Source organism: Idiotropiscis lumnitzeri, chromosome 4 (genome assembly GCF_059441095.1).
Source record: "Idiotropiscis lumnitzeri isolate Australia: NSW breed Sydney's pygmy pipehorse chromosome 4, RoL_Ilum_1.0, whole genome shotgun sequence".
Taxonomy (NCBI): Eukaryota; Metazoa; Chordata; class Actinopteri; order Syngnathiformes; family Syngnathidae; genus Idiotropiscis; species Idiotropiscis lumnitzeri.
Window position 1 is genome coordinate 28,627,599 of NC_142394.1, and position 26,677 is coordinate 28,654,275.

Genomic DNA, 26,677 nt, shown 5'->3' on the forward strand with positions numbered 1-26,677 from the left:
TGTCAAACCCGCCCCCGCCCTCCAGTCAGATCAATGAGCTGCAGTGCTGCTGCTGCTGCTCAATGAATTTGCAGTGAAAGCATTAAAAGACAGAAAGAAGAAGATAAAAAATATTTTTCTCTCTTACCTTCCCTCCCTTTATTCCTTCAGAATTGTTTGTTTACAAACGGTGCAGGAAATGAGCTGCCTTGGTTATCTGAAGACTAATTTCGCCCCCAAAAAGTGCGCACACAGAACACACACCACAAAGCAAAAAAAAAAAAATTAAAACACCAAAACCAAAAAAACAACAACCAAAAACACCCCCTCAAAACACACACACACAGGCTGGCAGATATCCAATTAACTTGAAATCATTTATTTTACCGTTATAAAATTGTTTTCACAAACCTGTTAAAACATCAAACAAATCCTAAGTAGCTCATTTGCATGTCTCTCCACAAACAAGTCTTGTTTCTTTCCAATATTTTGCAGGGGTTCATTTAAAACAATTACTACAACCGCCCCCCCCCCCCCCACAAAAAAAATGCATTACATGAATTGAGCGATCTCAAGTCAAAGTCAAATCAAGAACTGAAGTTCTTCAAACAGGCACACTGACAAATAAAGCTGTCGACCAACACATGCACACGTCGCTTACTTAAGTGGGTTTCATCAAGCCATGAAAAATAAATACATTTTAAAAAGCAAGCTAGCATCCCGAAATTAGAGAACCCTCCATTCACGTTACAGGACAGTAGAACTTTTTTTTTTTTTTCTACCTCCCGCAAAAAAAAAAGCAATTCATCAAATGCCGCAAAATACAAAGCAAAGCGAAAAAAAGCAGAGCTCGCGCAATGTGGAAGAAGCTCCAGCATTGTGCTCAAACTCAAAGGCGAGACGTTCTTTTTCCAAGTACGTGAGGTTGTTGTTTCTAACAAGAAAGGATCCCAGCGAGCGAGGCGCAGGCCCAATGCCACTTTGGGGCGCATTCCCTTGGATAGGAACATTCTAGAGTGGCCCTAAGCTTGCTCATCGAAAAAGTCAGTATTTCAATTGCTGCACACACAAAAATGCTGCGTAGTGTTCCGAACCCACAGCAGGTTGGGTTACTTTTACTTTTTGCATTTTACTGACCCAGCAGACGGGGTTGAGGGATTGGATGTGCGGGATCAAATCTTCAACTCAAAGCATCGGCTTTAAATAAACCAGCACTAGCTCGGTCCCTTTTTTGATGCGGTGCTGGGTTAGCAAGCTGGCATCACCCAGTTTGGGTTACTTTGGACCCTGCAGTTTTAAGAGCTGGTCTGCCTCCCTTTAACGTAACACGCGCGGCACCTGATTGGATGACAAAAGTTGATGATGTCATGTCGCAGACCCAGCGTAGTGACAATAATTCCGGCAGTGATGTTCAATGTCTTTGGTTCCTTATTCCCAACGGACACTTCATTAGGCACACTTATTCGTCATTGACACTTCCTTCGCCTGAAAAAAAAAAAAAAAAAAAAAAAAAAAACGCCGCTACGCGTGGCATGTGGGATCAACTCAAATGAAAAGTGACTAGAGGCGTGAATCGTCTCCTAAGTACCTAGCCAAAAAAGTGCCGCTGTTGTCCACTAACATCAGATTGCGTGCTAGACGCGGTCGAGCTGCCAGCGACTCGCGTTCGTGTACACAATGTCGGAACCAGCACAAAAAAACAAAGCGCTGTTGGTCTTCTTGTATTAAAGAGAGCGTCAAAATTTTGCATTTTCTCTCCTCACGTTTGTCCCCCATTTGCTTCTGATCAGCATAGACACTTGCAGATCACTCGTACAAGTACAAATACATACAAACCATGTGTGCACTGTATCACACAAACACACACACGCACGCACGCACGCACGCACACCAGTGGGCATGTCAACGCGAGGCTCGTACCCGCGCGGTGCATCACAGTCCCCGAGCCACATAAGACACACACGAGCAGTGTTCAGTCGCATCGGCGTGCGTGCGTGCGTCCGCTACGCCAAGCCCATCTCCTCCAGCACACTCCTGGGCGACTCGTCTTCCTGAGTGGCGTCAACCGGGAGACACCGAGAAAAAAAGAAAAACAGAAAGCGTGTTACAGCCACGGGGGACACATGTGGCGTGTGAAAGTGTGTAAAAGGACCTCCTGCAGGATGTCAGCTTGCTCGATGGCTTTGAGGACGTTCTTCTTGGACGTGTCCTGGATCTCGCCTCCCATCAGGAACTCGTCCAGGATGAAGTAGGCCTTCTCAAAGTTGAAGATGATGTCCAACTCGCACACCTAAGCAAGTACACGTGTGGGTGGTGATGATGTTGGGTTAACAAGTTTGACATCCGTGCTTTCCACCTACATGCTATATGTATTATTTTATTTTTATTTTGCTACATTAATTATTAAATGTTTCTGTGCTAATACTACAATATTTTATTAGTGGGTAACTCCATAAGTAAGATTTGTAAAGTTAATTAAGGCCATAAGACAGAGACGGGGTGCTCTGAAGCCGCAAGTCAGTGGACTGTGCAGCTCATCGCGTCATATCTCGCTGATGTGCTGCGTTGCACAAGTAAAAAGAGACTTTTGCATGCTTGCGCGCACACACATGCACACTGTCAACAAAACACACAAACGGGTTACTCACACTCACACAAAAACGCACACCGATGCTATACAAAGACACAGACCGCACAAACACAAGGGCTAGACTAAATCACACACGGACACACACAGACTAGATAAATGGCGTGTGACACACGCACACAAACGCTACACCAAAACACATTCAGAGATTACACACACACTACAAAAATACACACAGTATACAGACGCATGTGAACACATAGGCTACACATACACACAGTCACACTCAGGCCTCCTAAACACACACACACACACAGACGCACTCGCGTGCGACACTGCTTAGTGGTTACTCACAGGCACAAATGCAAGCACCAACACGGTACACAAATTCTCACACAAAGTGCACACAGGCACACACACAAATTACCCAAATACACTGGTTAGTATCACACACACAGGAACAAAAGGGCTATACACACACACACACGCACACAAACACGCAAAGACTAAACAAACACACACACACACGCACACACAGAAATAAACACGAGGGCAACACAAATACATATATTCACATACTGGGTACTACACACGTGTGCAAACGAGCACCATTCACAGATGGGACACACACGCATGCACAAATAAACACAAACAGGGTACTCACATAAACACATACACTGACAGAGTATACAAATAGACAAACATGGGCCGCACATACATTCAGGCGATGCAAAATTACGCAAAAATTATACACGCGCACACTCACTGACGACACGAATACACACGGCCACTCACACACATACAACCACACAGAAATTCACAAACCTGAAACACGTGCACACACACAGAGACGCGCAACTCACACTGCCAAAGTATTTATCCAAGAGTTCGACAAAGCGGTGGATGACTTCGAGCGTGATGAGCTCGTTGTCATGCTCCTCGACGGCGCAGCAGAAGTACAAGCTGGCGTACCTGCACACAACATCCACAATGTTTCCTCGTCATCTCATGTTTGCACTTGTTGCATCTTCCAAAATGTTTGCAAATGTGCTTCAGGGTGCTAACACCGGACCTCTTGTAGACAATCTTGAGGTCCCTCCACTCCAGGAAGCTGCACATTTTGGGCTTGCGGGCCAGCACGATCTGCATCAGCTCCCTGACCATCTTCTTCTTGTCCCGCTCGGCCGTGGCCGTGTACCACTTCTGCAGCCGCAGCTTGCCCTGTCGACTGAATAGCAGCATGAAGCGCATCTGGGGGTAGGAAGAGGAAATAGCTCCGCATGAGGGCACTTTGCTTCCGGCCAATTGGACAACATTAAACACGGTTGAATTTTCAATTTATTTTTAAATGATAATGGCCATTGTGCAGCTCCTTCTGGTGTGCCCGCCTTGGCCAACTGGGCAAGTATGAGAGGGACAGACAGACTGGTATAGGACTTGAGACACGTCAAATACTCTCTCAGATCGTCAGTGTGGCACTAATACTAGCCATTATACTCAGAGGATAAAGAACATGACTGTGAGAACTCTTTGTGTATTGTTTGCTGTGTCCGATTATGTTCAAACAGGGCTTACATTCTGATCATCAACGTCGGAAGATGGCGATGACAAGCTGTCGGTAAGTATTGGACGCTTTGTTTTTATTGTTCAAATAAATGTGACATGAAATGAATCAGAAGAAAAACCACGACGAGCACATTTCAGAGGCAGAAAGTAAGAGATGTGGCTTGATGATGTCATAGCCGCCTTTGCATGATTTCACTGTTGCACTGGGTCCGCCGGGAAGACCATGATAATGTATATGTATTCATTGCAACACAGATATTTTCAACATACGACATTTTTTAAAATTTGTGTCCCATATACAGGATGAAAGCACTGTGACATAGATGCTTTTCAGCGATAGCATTAAGCTAGCAGGGTGCAATGCTACCTTGCCTTAGTTTTACGTTTCATTACTCCAAGGGAGTAGAGACAAAAAGCTTTAAATATCTTTTTGGAAGAATGTTTCACTGCCAAAGCTATAAAAAAAATAAATAAAAAAGCCCAAACGCTCAAGACACCACTGTAGTGTCAAGTGTTCGTTTTTTAAACAAGTGTCTATTTGCTAATGAATGTGAATGAGCAAATGAACACAACTTGACTTTCCCCCCCCCCCCGCTATTATACCTACTCACCAGAAACTAGAACAGACATTTGCGACTTCGTCTCTCACCTTGTGTCAAATGACATTCAAAAAATAATAAAATCAACATTTCCAGTGACTCTATTGCCACTTTCATTGTTGACACTGATGACAGCCTGGAGCTTTAACGCCCAGTAAATGGAGGTGGCTTCAATTTCAAATGAAACTCAAACCGGACTCCTTCGATCTTGCCGCCAAACTGTCCAGAACAAAACACTGCTGTGTGCTTCTGAGCAACCATTTCCCAGTTAATGCAACCAGATGTCAGGTGAAGGTAGACCAGGTGAGCGCTGAGCGGCCACTTCCGGGAACCTTACACCTCACTAGCATTAGCTAAGCTCGTATTGTCGCCTCCGTCCTATATTAAAAACGGACAACTTACCATTTTCCAAAATGTTTGGGATCGATATCGCGACGTTTGCGAGCAAGTGTGCCTCGAAAAGTACCCCAGTGGGGAATTGGCTCACACAGCGCTTAGCATTGCCACTTATTCATGAGTGTCAAGTACTGTGTGAGGCAAGCACACAACACTACACGTCCGAATCATCGCTTGCTTCACCAAGAAGGGTGAAGTCCTAACTGAGCATGCGCAGGATTTTCCTCGCGTCTTCAAAACCGGTTGGGCACTCGAGGAAGTAATACACGAGCGCCATCTGCGCTAAACCTATAGTACTACATGCTACACGGTTTGCTAACATTGGAAAAAAATAAGATCCAAATTTAAAATACGGTCTCATATTAGTCTAGTCAGCAAAAAGGTTGGAACGGTTTGGATTGGTCATTAAATTTAGTATTTATTTCGTTTTACTTTTTCAAATTTAGATGGTTTTCATTATTTTTTAGAGCAGACACAAAATGTTTTATTTTTTGTAAAACATTTCGTTTTAGTATTTTTTTAAATATTGGGAGTCTTTGTCGGGAAAAAAAAAGAAAACCTGATGCAAGAAGCATTTTCGTTTTTTCATTTCATTAATGACATTTTTTGTCAATTTATTTTGTTAATTGATAAGTATTAGTTAACTATAATAACCTTGGTTAGCACATAACGCAACAACGAATTTGTTTATTTAATGTTTTTAATGAAATTTTAGTGGTAATTGAGAATTACGGGGGGAAAAAAGTTAAAATTTAATATAATGTGAAATTGATTAATAGGCTCCCGTGGATGATCAAAAAGGTTAATGAAAATTAAAAGAAATATTCATCAATATTTAAACAAATAACTCAAAATGTTTGTGAATTACAACAAAATGTGACACACGTACACAAAGAACATGTTTTATTGGATGCAAGCTCACATTTGAACATAGAAATGATATTGAATTTTGCGAGTCAGCATTTTGGTGATATAATGTCAAGCTTTTGTGGGTTTATTACACTCTTGGGCGATTTCATTCCAGGTCGGGCATTTCTTCATATCCCTCTTCTTCCTGCTGCCTCTTCAGCACCTCCAGCTTCTCCTCAGCCTGCCTCTTGTGCTCCACGGCCCTCCTCATCTCCTCCTCCACCTCTTTCCTCTTCACATTCCGCACCTCTTCCACATCGACCCGCCGTTCGCCTCGGTCCGCCTCCACTTGCGTGTTCTTTGGCGGCGTGTCGTAGGCCCACTCCTCGTCCGAGTCACTGATGTCGTCGTCGTCGATGTCCCAGTCTGGACGTTGCGACTCCGGGGCATCGTCGGGCTTGTCCGCCGTGGGCTCCGGCTCGGGCTTGTAGTTGGGATCCTCCAGTTTGCCCCACGCCACCGGGTCGGCTTTGCGTAGGGTGACCTCCACTTTGGACGGGACCATGTTGACGACGCTCTGCTGGACACTGATGACCTGAGAATGTGGAACAATTCCTTAATTATATCATGATGATAACATAATATGTAATAGAGTGAGTCAAATTTATAAATTAAGGTTTATGTTCAGCAATAGACTGATTAAAATTTGCTGTTGATCATCTACAATAGCAGTCCTGACAGCGATTTATCATTCACGCACCCCCCAAAGGTGGAAGTCTCTCTTGAAGATCTTGTCGCTCTCAAACTGGATGTGACAGGAGATCACCGTCCGGTTGGCCTCAATGCAGCTGAACTCCGCGTTGGCGTTCTTGGCATAAATGGTCACCACAACGCTGTTTGGCGTCTGGTGCCAGTCATGTCGACACGCTACCTTCTTCTTGTCCTGTCAACACGCAAATCGCCTCAAAACGTGTCGGCTCACACATCCGGTGAGAATCTTTTCGCATCTTGCCTTGTTACAAACCTGCTTGGGGACCCAACGGTGTTTTCCAGCCGTGCAGCCCTTCTGGTCCAGGAAGGCGTTGAAGTCCATGGTCCTGATGCAGCAGCAGCTCCAGTACTTGTACCTGAGGTCGCAAATCACAGACGCGCCATCAGCTCGCTTGATCATCGGCGGCACACTTTTTGACACGTTTTGCTTGTGCGTTACCCCTCATGGAAGACTGGCGCACCAGGGTGGTGTGTGCAGACCTCCAGGTCAGTTTCTGGGCCCTGATAGACCTGAACGCACAAACATTTTGAGAGATGGTCTCTCAAAGTGTGGCATACGTACGAGTAGCGTTCGTGTCCTGATTTTCGTAGTGACGCACAAGAAAAGGCTCACTTACGGTTTTGCATCCGGAATTCTTGCATCGTGTGCCTTGAACCACACCTTGGCTCTCTGGCAAAACGAATAAATACATTTGAAAAAGTTTTCCAAAAACTGCAAAACACAAGTTAACATTTGTCCGATAGACACCTCATACCTTTCTTCTCCTTTTCAGCTCTCTCGCTCATGTCCAGCTTCTCCAGCTCCTTCGCCAGGGACGGCGCCACTTTGAGGGGCAATTTGGTCTTGGGTTCTTCTGAACTGCGCATGCGCACCAGATTTCATGTTTGAAAAATATGACGGAAATCGCGAGTAACAGCATTCCTGGCCTCACGACCCACCTTGGTCTCTCTTTCTGCAGCTTTTCAGAAGATTTGGGTCCCTGGTAGATGATCTCCTGGCCGTTGGTGTTTTTGCTGCCAGCTTTGTCAGACGACACCTCTGGTAACAGAGGTTCGCATGGCTTTTCGTTGCTGTGGTGCCCGCGGGTGCAGCCCTGTAAAGAAAAGAAAAATAAAAACTCTATGGTTACAATGTCAAAAACAGCTTTTAAGAGTTTTACCTTGATGGAGAGGAATTCAGAGAAGTCTGTCGTTCGCTTGCGGCAACACGACCAACCCTGAAGGAAGAAGTGACATTTTGGCAAGGTTTCTTTATTTTATTTTTTTTACCATCTGGTCACAACGTGACAAGTGTTACCTTCAGAGCATCGTGGAAGATGGGAATTCCGGGATGGAAGACGCAGGAATCTTTGCAAAGATACGCATTAATTAGCAAGTATGTCCAAACTGACTCACATGACTCAGTAAGCTGAAGTAATATTCGTAATTTTGCACAGAAGTTAAATAAAACATGCCAGTGATTTTTTTTTTAACTAATTGGTTGCTGCACTGTTTAAATATCCGCCACCTTAAGTATGGCAAATCAATGGTTAATCGCTCTTGCTCTTGTAATTGTTAGCAGGGTTGCCACAGTAATCTTGAAAAAGTAACATTAATGATTACTCGACTTCAAAAGTAACTAAGTTAGATGAGAGGTTACTTTAGTTAAATTCAACAGTTGTCGACAAAAATCTCACAACGGGTCTGGCCAATATTCAATTGGACGTCACATTGACATTAATTCCCATGTACGCGTGATTGAAAAACTGATTCCAATTCAAGTGGTGCCAAATGTAACTCACTGCTGCCCCCAAGAGGCAGTGAACAGTACTACCACCTTTGATTGACGAATGAATGGAGAGTTTTCTGTAAACTGCTTGACATCACTGTTAATCGCTAAACAGTAACAGATTTTGATCTTGGAAGGCAATTGTAGTCAGATTACTTCTCAGAGATAAGGAAAAAAAGGGGTCTATTAGAGTAATGCGTTACCAGCATCGTTGCTTGTTAGCATTAGCCTAACAGACTTTAAATGTAGTTTTTACACACACACATTATTCTTCGTTCTACATTTAGTGTGACAGCAAAAGTCAACCCGGAGTGGCAATGACACAAAATCAAAAAAAATCTTTCCTCACTAGTTAGCAGTTGAATTTGAATGAATGAACTTGATGAACTTCACATGGATCCAACACATTCATGCGCGTGTCTCCAAAGAGAGACACTCACCGTCTTTGTTGTTGTCTGCGTCATAATTCTGCCCGCAGCCTTTGTTGTAGCACAGCAACGCCATGTCGAACCGCCTGCCGTGGCCCGGATGCCTCAAGAGTTCCAGGGGCCACTTTCCAGAAGTTTCTGTGGTCAGGAGAGATCCGCAAGGCGAAAGGGAGGGTCTCCCTCTGGACACTCTTCTTTCTGATAAAAATAGAAGCTTACTCCCTCCTGTCGCACACTTCAGCTGTTGAGGTTTATCTGCAGGCTGGGGGGTGGGACATTCCTTTGGGGGGGGGGGATGGGGGTCAGCTGTCACTCCGACTCTTGCTGAGGACTCAAGAAAACTAAAATGCACAGAGATGGGCACTTCACCATGTTTTCCGTCCTCCGTCCCCGACCTGGGCACTCTTCAGTCCGTCATTGTCCGTCTGTTTTTATTCATAAAATGATTGCGCTGCGTCCCTGTCCGTCCTGCGTCCTTGCATTTCAACAACATCCGTGCATGATGAGAGGCTCACAGCAGAGGTTTCATAATTCATAAACATTAGTTTAAGATCATTAGCTGTATAATTTCCTATTCACATCCACTCACGGTAAATTCCGGAATACGAAACCACAATAGCTACATTTAACGACAAAAACATTTTTGTACACACATTATCCGCTTTCAGACTAATAGCTGCAGGTCTCAAATATTATTTAATGGGGTATTATCTAAATTTTAAATATCGGTAGTTTTTTCCCCCTACCCTAAATGATGGCAAACGCAGCTGTCGGACAACCTTTCTCAAACTCATGTCTCATGAGGTTGCGTTTATTGCACTTCTTCGGTTTCCTCAAATGAAATGCAACTTAAGATACTTATTTTGCCTCTCAATTGCTTCTTCACACAGCTGTGCGTATCGCTTCTGTTTTTGCTTTGTGTCTCGCTTGCGTGCTCTCAGTTGAACTCTAAGTTAAAGGGCCAGCACACGCAACAGCACTCCAAGATTTCATTCAGTGCATATATTGGAATTCTACAGCCGTGGTACTTGACCCCGTTAGGGACGATTGCAAGGACGGACGAAAACCCACTTCAGTCCTTGCTTAGTCCGTCCTGTTTAAAAATGTTTGCATCCTCCATCCACAAAATGGACATATGTCCAGGATGGACGGACCATTCATGCACATCATTAGTCTGAACTGACAGAAAGTAAACGAGTCTATAAACGGCATGCAATGGCTAAAGGATGAAGACAAGACACTCCTCTAATAATGGAAAATGACTTTATTTCTTAAAAACAATCCTCTGAATAAACAAATATACTGCTGTAAAATAAAAGCCTGTGATTTTTTGTTTGTTTTGCCTTTCCATGCTCGATACGATCCATATAATTCTGCATTAAATAAATAGAAATCATGTACAAAGAGACAGATTCAAAGGTGGCACCAGCTAAAAAAGCGTTTGGCATCACTGAATGCCAAGGGGGCGGGGCAGGGTGGGGGTGGTTGGACATGAGCGGTAATATGACACCTGTCCTGATGATATCTTTCATAACCAACTCCATTTGAAAAAAGCATAAATGAACAAAGTGCAGGTTATGACGTTGATTTTTTTTTTCATAAAGCTGCAGTACATGAAGTGAACATTAGATGGCGGCAGAATCACAACAAAAAAAATTGACAACATGACATCTTTGGGGACACTTTGCTGCTGTGGTTCATCAACAAACAGTCGTGAGACCACCTAAAATATAAGAGGGGGAGGGGGTGGGATTTCATGTAGGAATCGTGTAAAATTCAATGACGGTCACTGTCACATCATGCTTTTTAGAAAAAGAACAATCAATGCTACAACCATGCATTCACTGATTTGAACATTATTTTCAAGGCTCATCCACATTTTCCTTCCACGCTCCCAGGAAGCAATTAGTAAGAAACATGAAATCGAGCCGAAAAGCAGAGCCCACCAACGCACCAATCATTAACGGCAAAAAAAAAAAAAAAAAAGTCTCCGGAGACAAAGGAGAGCTTGTCACATCACGCAGGACGGGGGAACCATGCAGAGGATATATGAAATACAAAACCGGAGAAGTGACAGCAGTTGCCATACAGAACAAGTCGGAGAGGTTTTATGTGGTTTTTAAGCTCGTCTGTCGGGTGAGTGGGAGGATTCCAAAAAACATTCGAATGCTGAATCTGTGGTAACCAAGCGGGAGCGCAAAAGCTAAACGTGCCTTTCAGATGCTACAGGAAAGGAATTCAGTCGATGAAAAGTAAATTAAATGCCAACTTGACAATGTTGCTTGTTTAGGAGAGCTACACGCACGCAAGCACGCAAACACACACACACACACACACACACACACACACACACACTCACCCCCACAGCAAGACGTGGTCAAGCTGCCAGAGTGAATACACACTTGGTTGAAAGAAAAGTGCTGAGCCGGGAAGACCCGATCACATTCGAGTCACTTGATTTCGCGTATCGGTCGATACCGAGAGCGATCCGATACTAAAATGGAGTATACAGGATTTTTGTATGAGAGTGCGTTTGATTTCTAGCACGGAAAACAAAACATTACCTATGGCGAGTCAAATTTGCAAAATAAATCACACGGGTAGTTAGGCTTTTATTTTAGGGTACTTCTTTCAATTCTGATGTATTTTTTGAGGTTTTCTCGGATTGTCCTGACTCAGCCACGGAAGCAAAAAGTTTCCACATTTCAGTCCGTGCCTTTTTTTTTTCTTATTTCTCTCTTTCTGGTACTAATAAACATGAAATATTACATTGTGTAATATAAAACTAAGCTATTGCTATTCCATTTGGTGCTTTAAAAATTGAGGAAAAATAAGAAAAAAACAAATCTCAATTGTTTTTCGGCTGAACCGATCAGCTGGAAATGACATTATCACCCCCCCTCCCCTTACGTCCGATTGGATCGGGATAACTCGGGCAACCTGGATCGCATGCTTTGCTGTGGACATTCAAGAGCCTGAGCAGATGCCGCGTAGGGCTGCTGACATGCTTCAACGGAGGCACAGATGAGACCGGCTCAAAAGCCCAAAAAAAAATCGTGCCAAGCCCAAGAACACGGCCTGCAGACCTCCAAATAAAAAGTGAGACACACCAAGAAAGACTGAAAGAAAGGCGAGCGGTAGAGGACGAGGCAGGAAACGGGTTGCACCTACGCTAGCTAACACAAGACTGCAACGAGAAGCGTTCAAGAGCGACATCTATCCAACAGCAACGGTGATGGCTGAGACGAGCACGAGCATCATTAGTGTTTACATATCTACACACGAGAAGAAGCAGCGTTCTAGAGACAAGAGCCAAAAGCATGACAGGACTAGATCTGGTCAGGTGGGCCGGATGAAGACACTTGACAGGAGGCGTGGGGGGCGGGGCCTGGGAGGAGAAAAAGTCCATTGTTCAATTGGCAGGAACATTTTGTTACCTGCTAAAGTGGCTGGTGTGTTTACACAAACTGTAAAACTCCAAAGTATGATTTTTATCATTTTTTTTTTTTTTACTTGTTGCCATCGTTCCTTTGACACCAGAAAGTCGACTCGACATCTGCGGATTGGTCACATCAGTGTAAAAGTCAGCGCGTGCGACAAAACAAGCGCACACGTTTCGTTGACATTGTGTGACTTTGAGAACTAGCCCTCCATGAAAAATGACGTTGAATTACACACTGACACGCGTTAACAACCCGATACAAATCATTGCGATGGAATGCTTTGGGTGACCTTTTTTTGCACAAGACAACATTTGGACGCCAACATTTTGATAAAAACCAGAGGAGGCAGGAAGGGGGAAGGGGGGGGGCATTTAAAGACACTTAAATAGAATCAGTGCAATTTAAGTGATTTAAAACATCCGATGGAAACAAGCACAGACACGAAGCACAACAGGGAAACACATCGCCTCTATAGCAATTACATGGGTCCGCTTAGTGAGGCTTACCGGCAGCAAAAAAAAATAAAAAAAAGTAGAACTAAATGAAGGGGAGTCACCATCATTGGTGGATCTGCACATGGAAAGGTTTTAATGTTCTCAATCGTCCTTTGACGGAGAAGATAATACAAAAGAAATCTCTCCACTTCAGTGGGGCAGTAAAATAAATGTCAAACTCAAAAAGTGAGCTGGGAGAAATGTGTGCATTATCATTTGGCAAGCATTTATTTGATACCCTTCTAGTGCGACCATTTAGTGTACTAGAGGAGCCAAAATAGTGGCGCATACCGATTACGACTTTGGTTTATAATTCTTGTGAAAAACTATTCACATATTAAATTTAGGGGAAAAAAATCCTGACATGAAGTCCGACGCTGTATTAGCTTACTAGTGTGGACGAAGAGCATTGCTAGTGCTAGCGCACTAGTAGCATATCGAACAAATGCTCAAAAGGCTTTCCATGTTCACGCGAGATAGTTTGCGAGCAGGCTTGCAAGAAACAGCGCCCACGCACATGACAATGGATTCCCTCCCATTTTGCTCGCCATGCTAGCATGCTAATGCTAGCGCCACTCGTTTCTGTGTGGCTTGATTATAACCCGACGGGGAAAAAAAAAATTCGGTGGAAAAATGACCACAATCACAAGAGCGCGTTCACAGATCGGACGGCGCACGAGGGAGCGGTTTCAGAGGTGGACGCGTGTCTGAAGCAGCTGCCGCACACAACATACACGCACGTCGTCTCACACACACACACAGTTGCACGCAGACGTAGCCAAAAGGGGACAAAATAGCACCAGTATGAAATAAAGCTAATGTGGCAGCAGAGACCCTCGCATTAGTCACATGCATCCTCCATCCCTATCGTCGCCAATCTGGCACACCCGTGTGTGTCAGCCTCCAACATCCCTACACACACACACCCCCACCCACACACTTGAGTGCTGCTTCAGACAACGGCGATCCTTCCAACCTCATCAACTTGCTTAGTGGGCATCGGTTGCGTCGCAGTCTTTGTCCTTTGAGCTCGATCAAAGAATCGCTCCTCTTGTGTGTTGTCTTCTTTGTGTTAATTTGTCGCTTTTGGCACTCGACTCCCCCCTCCCCTACCCGCCCTTGACTGGATCACATAAACTGCATCTGAACAAAGACAGAAAGATTACAGAAATAAAGCGGCAGCAGGAAAATAGAAATTCTGTGAATTGATTTTTTTTTTTTTTCCTCCCCACAGAAGTCAAGTACGAAATCTCACCTGAGCTCCAGGCATGGCTGCAAACGGGTTGGAGGGTCTGAGGACAGGCTGGTTGTACATCATCGGCTGAGGAGCCATGACCGGTACCCCGCCCACCTGACCCATCTGGGCGGGGACCTACAAGGGGAAAAAAAAACGGTCGTCACAAACTCTAGAATCATCTTCAAACAGTCTTGAACTTGCCATCCTAATACTTTTGCAATATGTTCATTGTTGTATAAAAACTCGCCACTGTTTGTGAGCTAAAGAATTGTGGACATATGATAATGTAATACACATCACATACATAAAAACACAATAACGGATGGCGGATGGATTTTCAATCTGTTTCAAACGTGTCGCGAGGTAAAAGTGTTCTCACCATTCCATACACAGGCACTTGCGGTGTCGTCATGGGGAAAGCCACGGGAGCAGGAGCCTTGAAGGAAATGGGGAAAGGACTCAGTGGTTGAAAAAGGCGCATGCCGACATACCAGAGCAACCCTGGGAATTTTATGGCGTTTATAAGCTTTAGCGCGATGAATTGTTGACACCAGAAGCAAAAAAAAAAAAAAAAGTAATTCCCAGTCCTCGAGCAAACCTCAAAATGCTGGTAAAGTGCCTACGCGGAGGTGGTTCAGTACAACAGTGGAGAACATTTACCACAAAGTAGTCAACGCAACTGATTGCCAATTTTGAATTTTTAATGCAAACATGTGCACAGAACAGCCACTGATTTCTGCTCAGACAAGCGGCAATTGATGCTTAAATGTCACAACGACGTGTTGAGTGTGGCTTTTACGATGAGCGTGGGCCTCCAGCGCAGAAGCAAGATGCTTTTGTCACCACGGTTACGTAATCGTCACCTTCTCGTGTCGAGAGTGAGAAAAGATTGACAGGGAGACGGCACAAGAAAAAGCAGGCTGATCACCAAGTAGCTGTTAGGGAGTCGGTACTTACATAACTAGTATAGAACATTCCGTTCTGCAACAGGATGCAACAGGGAAAAAAAGAGACAAAAGACAGAAAGAGATGAGTAGACAGATAAACAGCAAGCGGGAGCGAATGAGGGAAGAAAAAAAATGACAAAAAAAAAAAAAAGAAATGAGCGAAGGGTCAAACGTGGACGACGAGGAATCGAGGGCAAAGTTGCGAAAATTCATCGCGAGCAGATGACAAAGCAAAACAGAGATTGAAACAAGCAAAATCAGGAAAGGAAGGCAAGGGGATGTCACAAGAAGTGCATGAGGAGGTCAAGCAGAACAGGAAGTGCTGATTCCAACCAATTACTAACGAGGGAAATACAAAAAAAAAACCTAAAGAAAAGTACTGACCAACACAGTTCATGCTCAGATTGTCGTCGTGTGCACAATGCGAGCTGAATTGCTCCAGTGCGCATCTTACCAAGTGTGGCACAGGCATGGGTGGCGGCACCATGGGCGCCGGGCTCCACTGGGTGCTGGACATGGTCTTGTTCTGCCAGTTCTGCCCTCCGGTTAGCTTCTTCTCCCCCGGCTGGTTCCACTGCATCTCGGGCCTACAGCACAACGCGTCAGGCTTCGTCACTTCACTTGAGCCAAAACACACGCCGGCGATATCAGAACAAAGTTGGAATCGTTCGAGGAATTTCATTTCGTTAGTTTGTATTCATTGCCAACGCATGTTTGTTCATTTGACTTTTTTTTTTTTTTTTAGGGTTAGGTCCGGAGTGTAGACTTGGCGAGGTTTCTAACAGCACATTGCGCTGATCCAAAAGAAGTGGCTCGAGCAGAAAGCAGTCGGGGGACTTAAAAGAGACTTGTTGGGAATTTTGTAAATGCCGTGTTTTAGATGGAATGTCTCAGACTTACTTCTTGGATGGGGTTCCGCCAAATTGCAGATCTGAGGAAAGAAGATGACTCAGGTTATCACAAACATGGAACCAGATTCGCATTGAAGGCGTTTCGCTTACTGCCGACGAGGTTGGCCAGGGAGGAGTCGAGGTCGTTGGCGAGCAGCTTTCCTCCGGACTGGAAAACCATTTGAGGCGGGAGAGGATGGGCCGCATGGATGGGAACTGTCGGCTTCAGCAGATCTCCCAGGCTGTCAAAACCTGCGGCGGCGGCGATACAAACCGTCTCGTAATGAGATGCAACGCCAACAAGCAACCATGTCACGTAAGGGGAGGGAAGGGCGGGGGTGACCATTTTAACAAAGATGATCAGATCTGGAAGTACGACAGCCCGAAAAATGAGCGCACTAACAGTGATTGTTGTCAAGGTGTCGCTAGATCAAGAAATTTGTGAGCGTCGCTGGCCGGGTTAACAACTTCCCAAGCCGGCATTCATTTGGAGCTAACGACTCAGGAACACTGCCCGTGGCTGCGCCGAGCCAAGACGTGTTTCAGTGGCTTTCAATGCAAGGCCAGATGAAAATGAAATGTGGAAAAAGACAAAACAGCTGACCTTGTGAAACACAGAGGGGGCAGAAAAAGAAAGGAAAGGGAGCGAGGGATAATATTTACTTAGGAAGTGGTTTGTAGCTCTGACAGCGGTGCTGACAAGACATCCAGCACACATTTTTTTCCTGCTAGCCTAGCAGATGGGAGAAGGGAAGCCAGGGGGTGGGGGGGGGGGGGGGGGGGGGCATATGGTGGTGATGAGGAGAGTTGTGTAGAAAAAGAAAAACGAGCAAAAACACAAAAAAAGTGTTCCGAAGCTTTGTGCACAAATGTGAATTCTAATCTGGTCTCAATCATGCAGATTTGGCCTGACTGCGGGTGGGTTGGCAACAAATCCCCCATTAATTCTCATGATGTCCAATTTGTCTCAGTGATGCAACTGAATTATGAGTGTGGAGAAGGGAAGAAAAAAAAAATCCCTCTGAGAAGATCAAATAGAGCAGAGGGCAGCGAGAAGTGAAGGTGATAAAACACGGCGTATTCGATTGGAAGAGTAAACACGGTAAGATGTCGGGGAGAACAAAAGAGCGCTTTCAGACGTGATGTTATGCGTGACGTGTATAAAAGACACTAAAAGAGATTCAAGGAGAAGAGCAGATGGGAGCGAGTTGCCTGGGTGATTTCCGGCAAAAGGCAAAAAACGAAGGCCGGTGTTCAAGCAACGGGCAGAACAAAACAGACGGGACAAAGGCAAATCTGACAACGGATGCGTGAGAAGAGGCAGATACCTGCAGTTGGACGACACACAAAGACACAAAAACACGGGCGTTAAATATCACGGTGGTGAGGTGTCAAGCAGGTGTGTTGGCCGTCTGATAGGCAGCGAGCCTGCAATGCGAGGCCCAAGCAGATGCGGTTTTTTTTTGGGGGACAGATTACTGAAAAAAAAAAATATATAATGCAAAAAATATCATAAAATGCATTACGATGGTGGTCAATTATACGGGATTTTTTTTTCTATTTGGGGGTTGGCATGGTCGCGAATAGCAGGAGTCACCAGTAAATATGTTAAATTAAAAAAAAGAATTTTTTTTAAAATTCTTTTTTTTGTCCTGATGTAGACTAACTAAAAGGAAATATAAATACAATGAAATCTAAATCTATAAATACATGTTCCATGCCATATAAGTGTTTGTGTATGTTACCAGTAGTTGAAGGTGTGTCCTATTTAACACATTTATGTTTGATGTATATTGCTCTTTTCTTAAAAAATAAAAAAAAATGTATAAATTAATTTACATAATTTACTTTGTTTTAAATGACCTGATCAACAAATGTCATTACGGTATATGCATATAATGATAGAAGGTTCTGGTATCAAATTCTGTATAATAAATAATGACATCAGTGTTGCTCGTGCCCAAAAAGAAAGATAAAAACAAAGATCGGACGATTTAATCGGTTGGCCGATTAAATCTGTCAGGATTTATTTATGACAGAGCAATTGGTGTGTTATTAAACATTATGTTGATGTCATAAATAATCACATTAAATTGCAATATTTGAGGGTGGGGATTCAGAACAAAGATTACGTTCCAAAATTTTTTAGCCCTCGTCACAAGCCATCCATAGTATCCAAAGTATCAACAGTGTCAAGGAAAAAAATAGCTCCCTAATTGATTTCATTGTTCTGTGAAGAACAAAAAAGGCAATCAAACTCATATTTAAAAAAAAAAAAGTTCCATTTTCAATCACCATTTAGAATCTTCTTTCCAATACAGGTTGAAAAGAAAAAAACTAAACACGTGGACTGACACATGCATCAGTGGCTGGTGTGAAACAGCTGGCTGATTAAAGTCCAGTCGTCATGCTGATGGATGGGAGCTGTCAGAGTGGAGATCCACGGGAAAATAATTGCACCTTGATTGCAAAAAGGGCACAAGTGATGCAGCTGAGCTGGTCTACACCAGAGAATTTATGAGATCAATGAAAGTCTCTTGTATTCCCCAAATACTCTAAATCAGCTGGCAATAGAAAACTTTTTGAAGAACTTTCCAGCAAATGAGGAATCGTCAACTGATAACCTGATCTGCATTTTAACACGCACATTTTTAAGTTAAGAAAAAAAAAAAAAAAAAAAGAGCAGCAGTGTAACAAGGAAAGGTTGCAAAGCCCCTTGAGACCCCCACGCCCCCAACACACCACCTGCAATATTGCACAGCAGCCACAAGTTGCAAGGACGAGGGTTAATCGAAAGCGATATTGGCGCTGCCCACAAAAGCCAAAAGTTTTTAGTTTCCAGCCTGGACGGCAGGACGGGTGACAAAGCTTTTACCGGCTGCTGGCTGTGTTCCGTCGTTAGCAGGAGCGGCCTTATTCCCAAACACGGCATCGAAATCTACGGTCATGCTGGGGGCGTTCTGTTGCAGAGGCTGGATCTCCACTCCTGAGGGATGTAGTTCCAGGATTAAAGTGATGGAATAACTTCAGCATGGTCAAAAAAAAAAAAAAAAAGACGGAGAGACACAAACATCATATAAGGCTGCTGGTATTCATCAGCTAGACAGTCATGCTACGTTCACACCAAAACCGTTCGCTCAACTCGTTTACTGCCAGCCCCGGTAAAACGAATATATTTTTTGACTTCTATACCCGTCATTGGCAGTTAACTAATTTTTTTCTGCTCTCAACGCAGCAGTTTATTCGTGGTCACGGGAGGGGCTCCGCTTTGTGACGACGACAGCGTTTCCGGGAGCAAACTCAGGGAAAAATAAAAAAATGTCGACATCGCATTCAAGTGGGTGACGCTGTGCTAAAGCTAATGGAAACAATATTGCCGTCTTGGTAAAAAAAAGTAAAACAGGTACGCCAAGCTTTGTCGTGCTTTTTTTTTCTTTCCTTTTTTTGTCCCTGTCGTGGTAGCTGGCTGTGTTTTAAAGTCCACAGACGGCAACGGGAATTTTCTCCACCATTCTTCTTTCTTGTCTTTTCAAACAACCCGCCGAGTGTACATGACGCCGTGTGCGACATAGTACGTCCTGAAGCTGATTGGCTGCTGCGATGTGACACGCAAATACATTTTTTAAATTTTTCTTTTAACCAAAGGACGAATTTTCGATGCGTCATTCCCAACGCATCATTCACGTCGCCCGCGCGTGCAAACTCCATTGACATCAATTCAAAACGCTCGCAACAGATTTGGTGTGAACCCAGCATGAACGTTTTGCATCGTAGTCGTTTACTAACAAATGCTTTTTTTTTGAAGGACAGCTAATCCTCGGCACGAGGAAATTCACCGATACACAATCTTGAGGCCTTACAAGAGGAGGGGCCTTCTTGGGACAAGAACAAAAAGAAGCGAATTCTTCGTTACAACAAACCTTTCAGGAAGCAAGCGGGCGCTTCAGCTAAAAAAAAAAAACCTAAAAAAAATTCAATTCATGAAACTCTCTCTCACTGCTACTTTTTCCCAAAGAGCAAATTGCTTGCATTGTGTAAAGGTCACCAGACATCTACGAAGACATCTCAGAGTCTACATTGACAGGAAAGCTGCTTATGTGAATGTAGCACAACCGCAGCAATTTCAAACACAAAGCCCGACATGAGAATGGTGCGAACGTCAGGAAATGAGGGGAGCACGATGAGAGTGACCAACAGATGGATCGATGGAGGCACTCGTGAACTCATCTTATCTGCATGTCTCAAGGCGTTCTTCTGAACACATGGTAATCTAAATGTGTGTGCGTGTGCGTGACGTACCTCCCCAGGCACTGTTGGCGGAGGAGATGGAAGGAGTGCACTGCACCGCGGGGATGAAGGCTGGCTGCAGATCAAACAAGTCGCTGTTCAGGTTGGGCACACTGCGGAGCCGTGAAAAGAAAGCGGTGACAAAACAAGACCGTGTTACAGAAGCCGCAGATAAGGAAATTGGACAAAAGCATATTCAGAGTGGAGGGATGAATCGGAGTGGAAGATCAAGATAGATATACTAGACAGACACTCCATTACAATCCGACATGAATAATTAATTGCTCGGAGATGAGAAAAAAAAAAAGGGCCATGTGTAAAAAGTTCAAAGTTCTCACAGATGAAGACATCTCTCCAAGGAGAAAGACAAAGGCGCAAATTAGAGTGTGTGTGCTCGTCATGTTAGACAGCTGGATGCGGTTGGGAAGGCGAAGACCATCCGGGCCACAAGATGGCAGCAGAGCACCGCCAGAAAGCTCCTCAACTCACTACAACAATTTCCCTTGCAGTATTACCACAGTTACCTTTTGAATTCAAAGTAACTTACTTAAGTTACTCATGACCTGAAGTTGGATTACAAGTTACTATATCAGCAAAATTCAACCGATGCCGGCAAAACTAATGAGAAGCAAAGCCGATTAAACGCCTGCGGTGTTTGCCAGCGCCGACCCTCGCCATTGCACTCAAGTCACAAATGGTAGGCAACAGTTTCCGTAATCTGCTTGACTCCGTGTAGTAAGCAATTGTGATCAAGCGAATGAACTGTAATCAGATTACTTCACTGAGAAAAATAGCACATTAAGCTCAGTCATTACTTTCAAATGTGTTCCAGGCATTACTGGTTCCATGAAAGAAAGACGGCGCCAAAGCATTACTTTTATATGAGATACTAGGCGGTCTCTCATACCTGTTGCCTGAGAGCGTGGAGCCGAAAAGCTCTGGCGTTGGTGTGATGTGGTTGTTGTTGTTGTGGTGGGTGCTGCCTATGGATTGGTTGCTGGGGGAGGCAGAGGGCGGAGTTTGCATGCTGATCTCCTTCAGACGCTGATCCTGGAAAACACGCAGATAAATCATTTTAGATTTCATTTTCCACTTGGCAGTGATGCTTTAAATCAATTCTGCAACTTTTAATGGGAGCACAAGGAGGCATGATTGGTGTAATAAAGGCCAGCTGACCCAAATTAATAAGCGGTACATGTCCACCGCTGCTCGATTAAGATGGGCACACATGACAGCGCTTTAATAATTAAAAGAAATAAAATAAAATAGAGATTGCAGCCTTGAAGGCACCTTGCAACCTCACATTACCGGATAAACATTTACAGTGGCTGATTTCATTGTTTGACAGCTTGTATTTCCATTTCTACAAAGTCTTAATACCGTTCTCATTCATCATGGGAACACCATGACATGTTTGACAGTTTTTTTTTTAAATATAAGACATTTTCATCCAGTTCCATGTCACTTTGCAACCCTCCCAACTCTCAAAGGAACCCGGATTTCATTTCCGAATTTAAAATGAACCGTCTCGCTCTCACGCTTGACAGCAGAGTGACTTTTAAACGGCTGCCTGAGCCAGGCGTGAGAGCTCTTCATTTACATTCCAACGGTGTCGCGAGGAACAAATGGAAAAAGGGGCTGCGGTAGCTGCAGAAGCTCCAGATGGACAGTAGCGGCGCGTGTCGAGTCCATGCGGACGTTACATTGCCAAGACGACCCGACGAGACCTACTGATCCTCGCTCACTCACTGCAACTCGCACTTTCCTTTCCAACTATACCCGCGGGAAAGAACAGTTCTTCAAACCTCGTTGAATTTTACAAGTAGCTGCCGGTTACCTTCAGAGCCTGTAGTCTGGCCTGCTCCTCCTCCAGGGCTAATTGCTTCTCCTTTTCATCCATGCGGGCGAAGGACATGTCGGTCGAGGCCAAACACGAGACGGCGCTGGACAGGGTGGACGCTCTGTGAGACGAAAGAGGAATGCACATGTAGGGAATGGAGCGCCGCTTATGAGCCGCCGTTATCTTCCGAGAATATTCACTCACCTGGTGTCTGCGTTCATCTCCTTGGTCTTTTTGCCCTCCAGGGAGGCCAGGTGCTGCTCCAGAGCCTCCAGGAGACTGCTGGGGGCCTTGAGACACAAGTGAAGGGACAACAGAGGGGGGGGGGGGTCATTACGACAAAGCATCCAGTGAACTTTTTTGTATAATATCGCCTCCCACACATGAGAGTAACACGTGTTCTCAGTTGAAAAAAGTTGGAAGGTAACAGAGTGCATTAGGTAGTAAACGGTAGCCACGGCAACATGCAGCAAACATTGACAAGATGAGCTGAGGAGCACGACAAAGATTTCAAACAAAAAGCAAGAAAACAGGTAGAAAGAGAAGCCATGCGATTTCATTCATTTTTTTTTTTGGGGTGAGTGTGTGCGCGCATATTTTCAGCTTTCTTGTCCTTCCGCAACAAGCACCAGCACAGCTCGCGGTTATGCTTCAAATCAAATCTTGACCAGCATAAAGATAAATCAGGTCGGACAAATGTGATGTGCTCAACACGGCATCTCTGGCCGCCGCAGAAATCCACAGTTCAGCTGCGCTTTCGCTTATTGCAGCACTCCGAAGGAGAGCAATTTCCTCCACAGTGAAAATATGACAACGTCACCATCCACAAGAATGCGCGCGCACACACACACGCACATCTGGAAGCGTTTTGTCTTTGCGGTGGGCGAGACAGTAGTTTGCTCGGAGAAGACGAGGACCTTGTAAGCCGAGTCAATATTAGCTGGGCGCACACAATCGCGAAAAGTGCGTGTTGCTATGAATCATTCATGATACAAGATTTAGGAACAAGACGCCGCTCATATCTTTCCGTCCCCCACATAATGATTACACGGTAAATCTGAGGTCAGGCGCGATTAAAAGCAACTCTCCCGAGACACGACAGCGCCACGGCGAATTCAAATGAAAACCCGGGGAGAGGGAGTCATGCAGATGAAGACGGAGGCTCATTTTCTATTCATGGAGTTTCATGGCCTTTTTGGCTTGTCGCGAGAGGGCAAAAAGCAATCTGCGCGAATTCGACAGGCGCATATTAGAAGCGAGGCGGCAAGCCAGCGGACGTGCCCGCGAGTGCATGCGGCGCGCGTGGCGAAAAGACGGTCTGCGTGCAGGGGTGTTCAAACGGGTGGGGGAGGAGGAAGTAACACAGTATGCAACCCACCACCTACAATGTATGATCCTTTTGTTTTCTGCGACACAGGAGGAAGAAGGAAGAACACCATTTGTGACAGACACTTCTGATGCGGTTTTTAAACACCTGGATTTTGATTTCTTGTTTTTGGGGGGTGTTGGGGAGGAATTTGTGTTACTTTTGCCCTCTATTAGGTGTCAAAACCAACCCAAAAGATGAAACCTGGTGCTAACATTGATAAGGAAACAGTCATCGACGTGTTTTCAGTTGAGTGAATGTACTCATACTGTAGGGCCAAGCCAACGTGGCGCAGAACTTTTCGATGTCACCCCCCCCTCGGTCGATGATTATACATACACGAACACACACCCCCACAAAAAAACAACAAAATTTGCAATTTTCATTTAAAAAATATTTTTTTTTAATGTTATAGGTGCATATTAGATTCGACATTTGAATGTCAGCATCAAGTTGATCAACAAATTGCTACATTATAAAATGGCTTGTGATAATTCGACTAAAGTTGAGAGTATTTTTCTGAAAAATGCTAATCACACTCATTTTCATAATGATTATGCTAATACGCATAACGTGTGATGCAAAGTTTAAACGAAGATACCTCCGACGATTTTAACTCACACATGAAATTAGCATTAAAAACCTGACATATAAAGTGAAATGGGAAATAACACGATTAATGGCAGAAAAAAAAAGTTAGCCGATCAGATGTAAACGCTATCAGCAAATAATAAAAGCGGCCATAAGGCCGATCCAAATATTTCAAGATCCCCTTTTGCAAACCAGCTACATAGAAATAAAAATGTTGATTGATTTATTGATTAGCTATCAGTAGCACGTCCGTCGGAGATGCCAATCAGCCAAAAAGGGCGGCAGAGGGAAGTAGTTGCAACTCATTTTCAAATACTTTTTAATTTTACAGGAATTGCTTTGCATTTCAATCTTTTGACCGAATATCTTTTCCATTTTAAGAGTTAATAGAAACCAATGTCATTTTATTCAAGTCCCAATTTGGGTGCCCCCATGAGTCCCGTAGCGTCTGCCTAGATGGCCTAATGGGCGAGCCCGCCGAGCCCGCCGAGCCCGCCGAGCCCGCCGAGCCCGCCGAGCCCGCCGAGCCCGCCGAGCCCGCCTTCATACTCTAAGATGAACTTGAAGGCTTTAGGGCTCTTTGTTATTGCAGTTCGTTGCAATCTGCAGTTGCTGATGATGCAGTCTTCTCGCTGAGCTAAGCCTGCTACTGGATCTATAATAAGCCTGCACTAACGAAAAAAAAAAAGAACGAGAGGAAAGGGAGTTTAATATATATATATAAATTAAAAAAAATCTAAATAAAAAGGTAGGACGTACTCTTCCAACACGAAGACCAGGATGATTGTTGTAAATCAAAAATCATAATAAGTGAGTGGAGTGTGAACAGGCGAGCTTGTTTGTTGGTGAGTGTGGAATAAGACAGGCACAATGCGGGGTTAAATGAGGCGAGAGGCTATGAATGGAAACGTGAGTGTTGGGACAGCAAGAGAGAAAGAGCGGAGGCGGAGAAAAGCAAGAAGAGAAGAAGGTGAGATGCACACTGACCTGCGAGAGATCGGGGATGTCACCCTGATCTATTCCAACTTCCTGTCGTAGGAAACAAACAAAGATAGGGAGGAAGGTGGGCGGAACCAAAAAAATGGAGGGGAAAAAGGGCAGGATCCATGTGAGAAAAGGAATCGTTAATTCATGCGGTAACAAAAAAAAAAAAACAAACAGCAGAAATCAACAAATTGTGACGCCACACTGAGTGATTGATCGTTGACAAATGGCCAATGCAGAGTGGAGGATGACATGACGACTGTGATGGATCGTGTTGTGATCACAACACATTTATATAATTAAAAAAACAAAACAAAAAAACAAAAAAACAAAACAAGGACACCGATAGCAAACCCATCTGCAAGAAGACTAAAAGCTCGGACAGATACGTGGACTCTCAGGACACAGATAAAAAAAGACGAGGTCAAGTACTATTAAAAGGGTCACCATCATTGCGGCTTCTACTTCGGTGCACACTCCCTCCAAAGCAGCGGTTACATCTAGAAAAGTCAAAACTGAGGTCGCATTTCGGTCAAGCATGCGATGGAGCAATGCAGTTATTTGGCATCATATTTATTTACATATTTGCTTTTCCAGAGTTCTTCATTGGCATTTTTTTTTTATTATGATTATCATTATGACTGACCAAAAGTCTTCAGGTGCTTTTAAGTTTGATTTTTTTAAGGCGCGCGCACCCACTGTAGCAATGGGCAATTTGACATTTGGCATTTACTGCAAAAACATCAATCCAGATTTGCAACTTCATGCGTTGACTCATAGCCAGAGTTCTTTTGCCTCATTTTTAATCATAATTTTATTTGAATATCTCCTTGATGGCTAATTAGAACACAACAACGGGATTGGTTTGAGCGTGGGTTGACGTTATTGCCGCAGACTGGCACTGTTTCACACCTGTCTAGCACAAAAGGAGAGGCCAAAAGACAAGAGGAATGATTCGCCGGCCCCGTGCGACCGAGCGGCCGCAAGGGCATCATCCGTCTTTGTCATGAGAAGGCAGAGAAGCTGCGTGCAGACCCGATGTGAGTGTGATTGTGCATACCTCGGCCACTTTGAGGAACTCGGAAAGCTTCGTCATCCTGTAAAGAAACTTCTTGTAGATGTCCAGCGCGTCTTTACACTGATTCTTCTTCATGTCAAAGTATTTCTCTGCAGCAGCCAAGAGGAGGGGGGGGGGGGCAGCCAGAAAAAAAAAAAATGAAAACAAAACAAAGAATGCATTTGGAAGCCTCCGCCGCTGCCATGGCAACCGACACGATGTACGCGTCGGCACCACGCTTGTATGTTGGATCATAAGAGCGCTTAATTGAAGGCGAGTGCGGTACCCAAGAGGTTGATGACCCCTTCGTTGTAAGCAGCAAACAGCCTGATGGAGTCTTTGAAGAGCAGCATGAAGGCAGAGTTGATCACACCATTAGTGAGTTCGTTCGGGTTAGCCTGCGCAGAAAAAAAACAAGGGGAGAGGGGGAGGAGCAAAAGGGTTGAGCGCTGATTTCCAGAGAGACATTAATTGATATCGTCCAAATATAAAGTACCTGGAAATCCAGCAGAGCATCGAGCTGGTTCTGAATTATGGGCAGCGTCTTAATCAGCTTTTCCGCGTTCATGGTTCGCATCACACCCTCGGTCCTGCACAG

At 44.4% G+C, this 26,677-nt stretch overlaps 3 protein-coding genes across 7 annotated transcripts in view; all 3 read right to left on the reverse strand.

Moving 5' to 3' along the window:
* Positions 1-524: 524 nt before the first annotated feature.
* ap1s1 (adaptor related protein complex 1 subunit sigma 1) lies at positions 525-5,333 on the reverse strand. Its single transcript, XM_088294745.1, has 5 exons — positions 5,134-5,333; positions 3,639-3,817; positions 3,430-3,538; positions 2,132-2,269; positions 525-2,030 (listed from the first exon to the last, which is right to left on the reverse strand). Exons 1-5 carry the CDS (start codon positions 5,134-5,136, stop codon positions 1,983-1,985), a joined length of 477 nt encoding a protein of 158 aa, XP_088150871.1. The 5' UTR covers positions 5,137-5,333; the 3' UTR covers positions 525-1,982.
* Positions 5,334-6,115: 782 nt separating this feature from the next.
* LOC148339049 (cysteine and histidine-rich domain-containing protein 1) lies at positions 6,116-9,190 on the reverse strand. The gene is made up of 10 exons (XM_088292657.1): positions 8,956-9,190; positions 8,045-8,094; positions 7,908-7,964; positions 7,687-7,841; positions 7,503-7,606; positions 7,365-7,417; positions 7,187-7,257; positions 7,001-7,103; positions 6,737-6,919; positions 6,116-6,571 (listed from the first exon to the last, which is right to left on the reverse strand). Exons 1-10 carry the CDS (start codon positions 9,017-9,019, stop codon positions 6,143-6,145), a joined length of 1,269 nt encoding a protein of 422 aa, XP_088148783.1. The 5' UTR covers positions 9,020-9,190; the 3' UTR covers positions 6,116-6,142.
* Positions 9,191-11,569: 2,379 nt separating this feature from the next.
* Positions 11,570-26,677, reverse strand: part of LOC148339050 (phosphatidylinositol-binding clathrin assembly protein) — a 29,426-nt gene continuing 14,318 nt past the window's right edge. Inside the window, exons 5-20 of one of the 5 annotated variants that reach the window (XM_088292936.1) lie at positions 26,576-26,669; positions 26,366-26,477; positions 26,083-26,189; positions 23,467-23,487; positions 22,286-22,371; positions 22,079-22,202; positions 21,149-21,291; positions 20,254-20,354; positions 18,830-18,940; positions 16,066-16,206; positions 15,965-15,995; positions 15,519-15,651; positions 15,075-15,098; positions 14,497-14,553; positions 14,136-14,252; positions 11,570-14,023 (exon numbers count right to left, since the gene is read on the reverse strand). In XM_088292936.1, the coding sequence (XP_088149062.1) occupies positions 14,009-14,023; positions 14,136-14,252; positions 14,497-14,553; positions 15,075-15,098; positions 15,519-15,651; positions 15,965-15,995; positions 16,066-16,206; positions 18,830-18,940; positions 20,254-20,354; positions 21,149-21,291; positions 22,079-22,202; positions 22,286-22,371; positions 23,467-23,487; positions 26,083-26,189; positions 26,366-26,477; positions 26,576-26,669 (1,417 nt within the window). In that variant the 3' untranslated portion in view covers positions 11,570-14,008. Of the gene's footprint in view, positions 14,024-14,135; positions 14,253-14,496; positions 14,554-15,074; positions 15,099-15,518; positions 15,652-15,964; positions 15,996-16,065; positions 16,207-18,829; positions 18,941-20,253; positions 20,355-21,148; positions 21,292-22,078; positions 22,203-22,285; positions 22,372-23,466; positions 23,488-25,025; positions 25,068-26,082; positions 26,190-26,365; positions 26,478-26,575; positions 26,670-26,677 lie in introns of all 5 variants that reach the window. The other 4 variants (XM_088292934.1, XM_088292938.1, XM_088292939.1 and 1 more) reach the window with 4 other exon arrangements.

Excerpts from the sequence above, each read along its gene's own strand:
- ap1s1 (XM_088294745.1), bottom strand. Across the intron at positions 2,270-3,429 it reads TGGATAAATACTTTGGCAGT|GTGTGCGAGTTGGACATCAT; the intron begins GTGAGTTGCGCG and ends GTACTTGCTTAG. Across the intron at positions 2,031-2,131 it reads AAGCTGACATCCTGCAGGAG|GAAGACGAGTCGCCCAGGAG; the intron begins GTCCTTTTACAC and ends GACGCCACTCAG.
- LOC148339049 (XM_088292657.1), bottom strand. The coding sequence starts at position 9,019 with ATGGCGTTGCTGTGCTACAACAAAGGCTGCGGGCAGAATTATGACGCA. Across the intron at positions 8,095-8,955 it reads CGCAGACAACAACAAAGACG|ATTCCTGCGTCTTCCATCCC; the intron begins GTGAGTGTCTCT and ends ATCTTTGCAAAG. Across the intron at positions 7,842-7,907 it reads CTGAATTCCTCTCCATCAAG|GGCTGCACCCGCGGGCACCA; the intron begins GTAAAACTCTTA and ends TTTTCTTTACAG.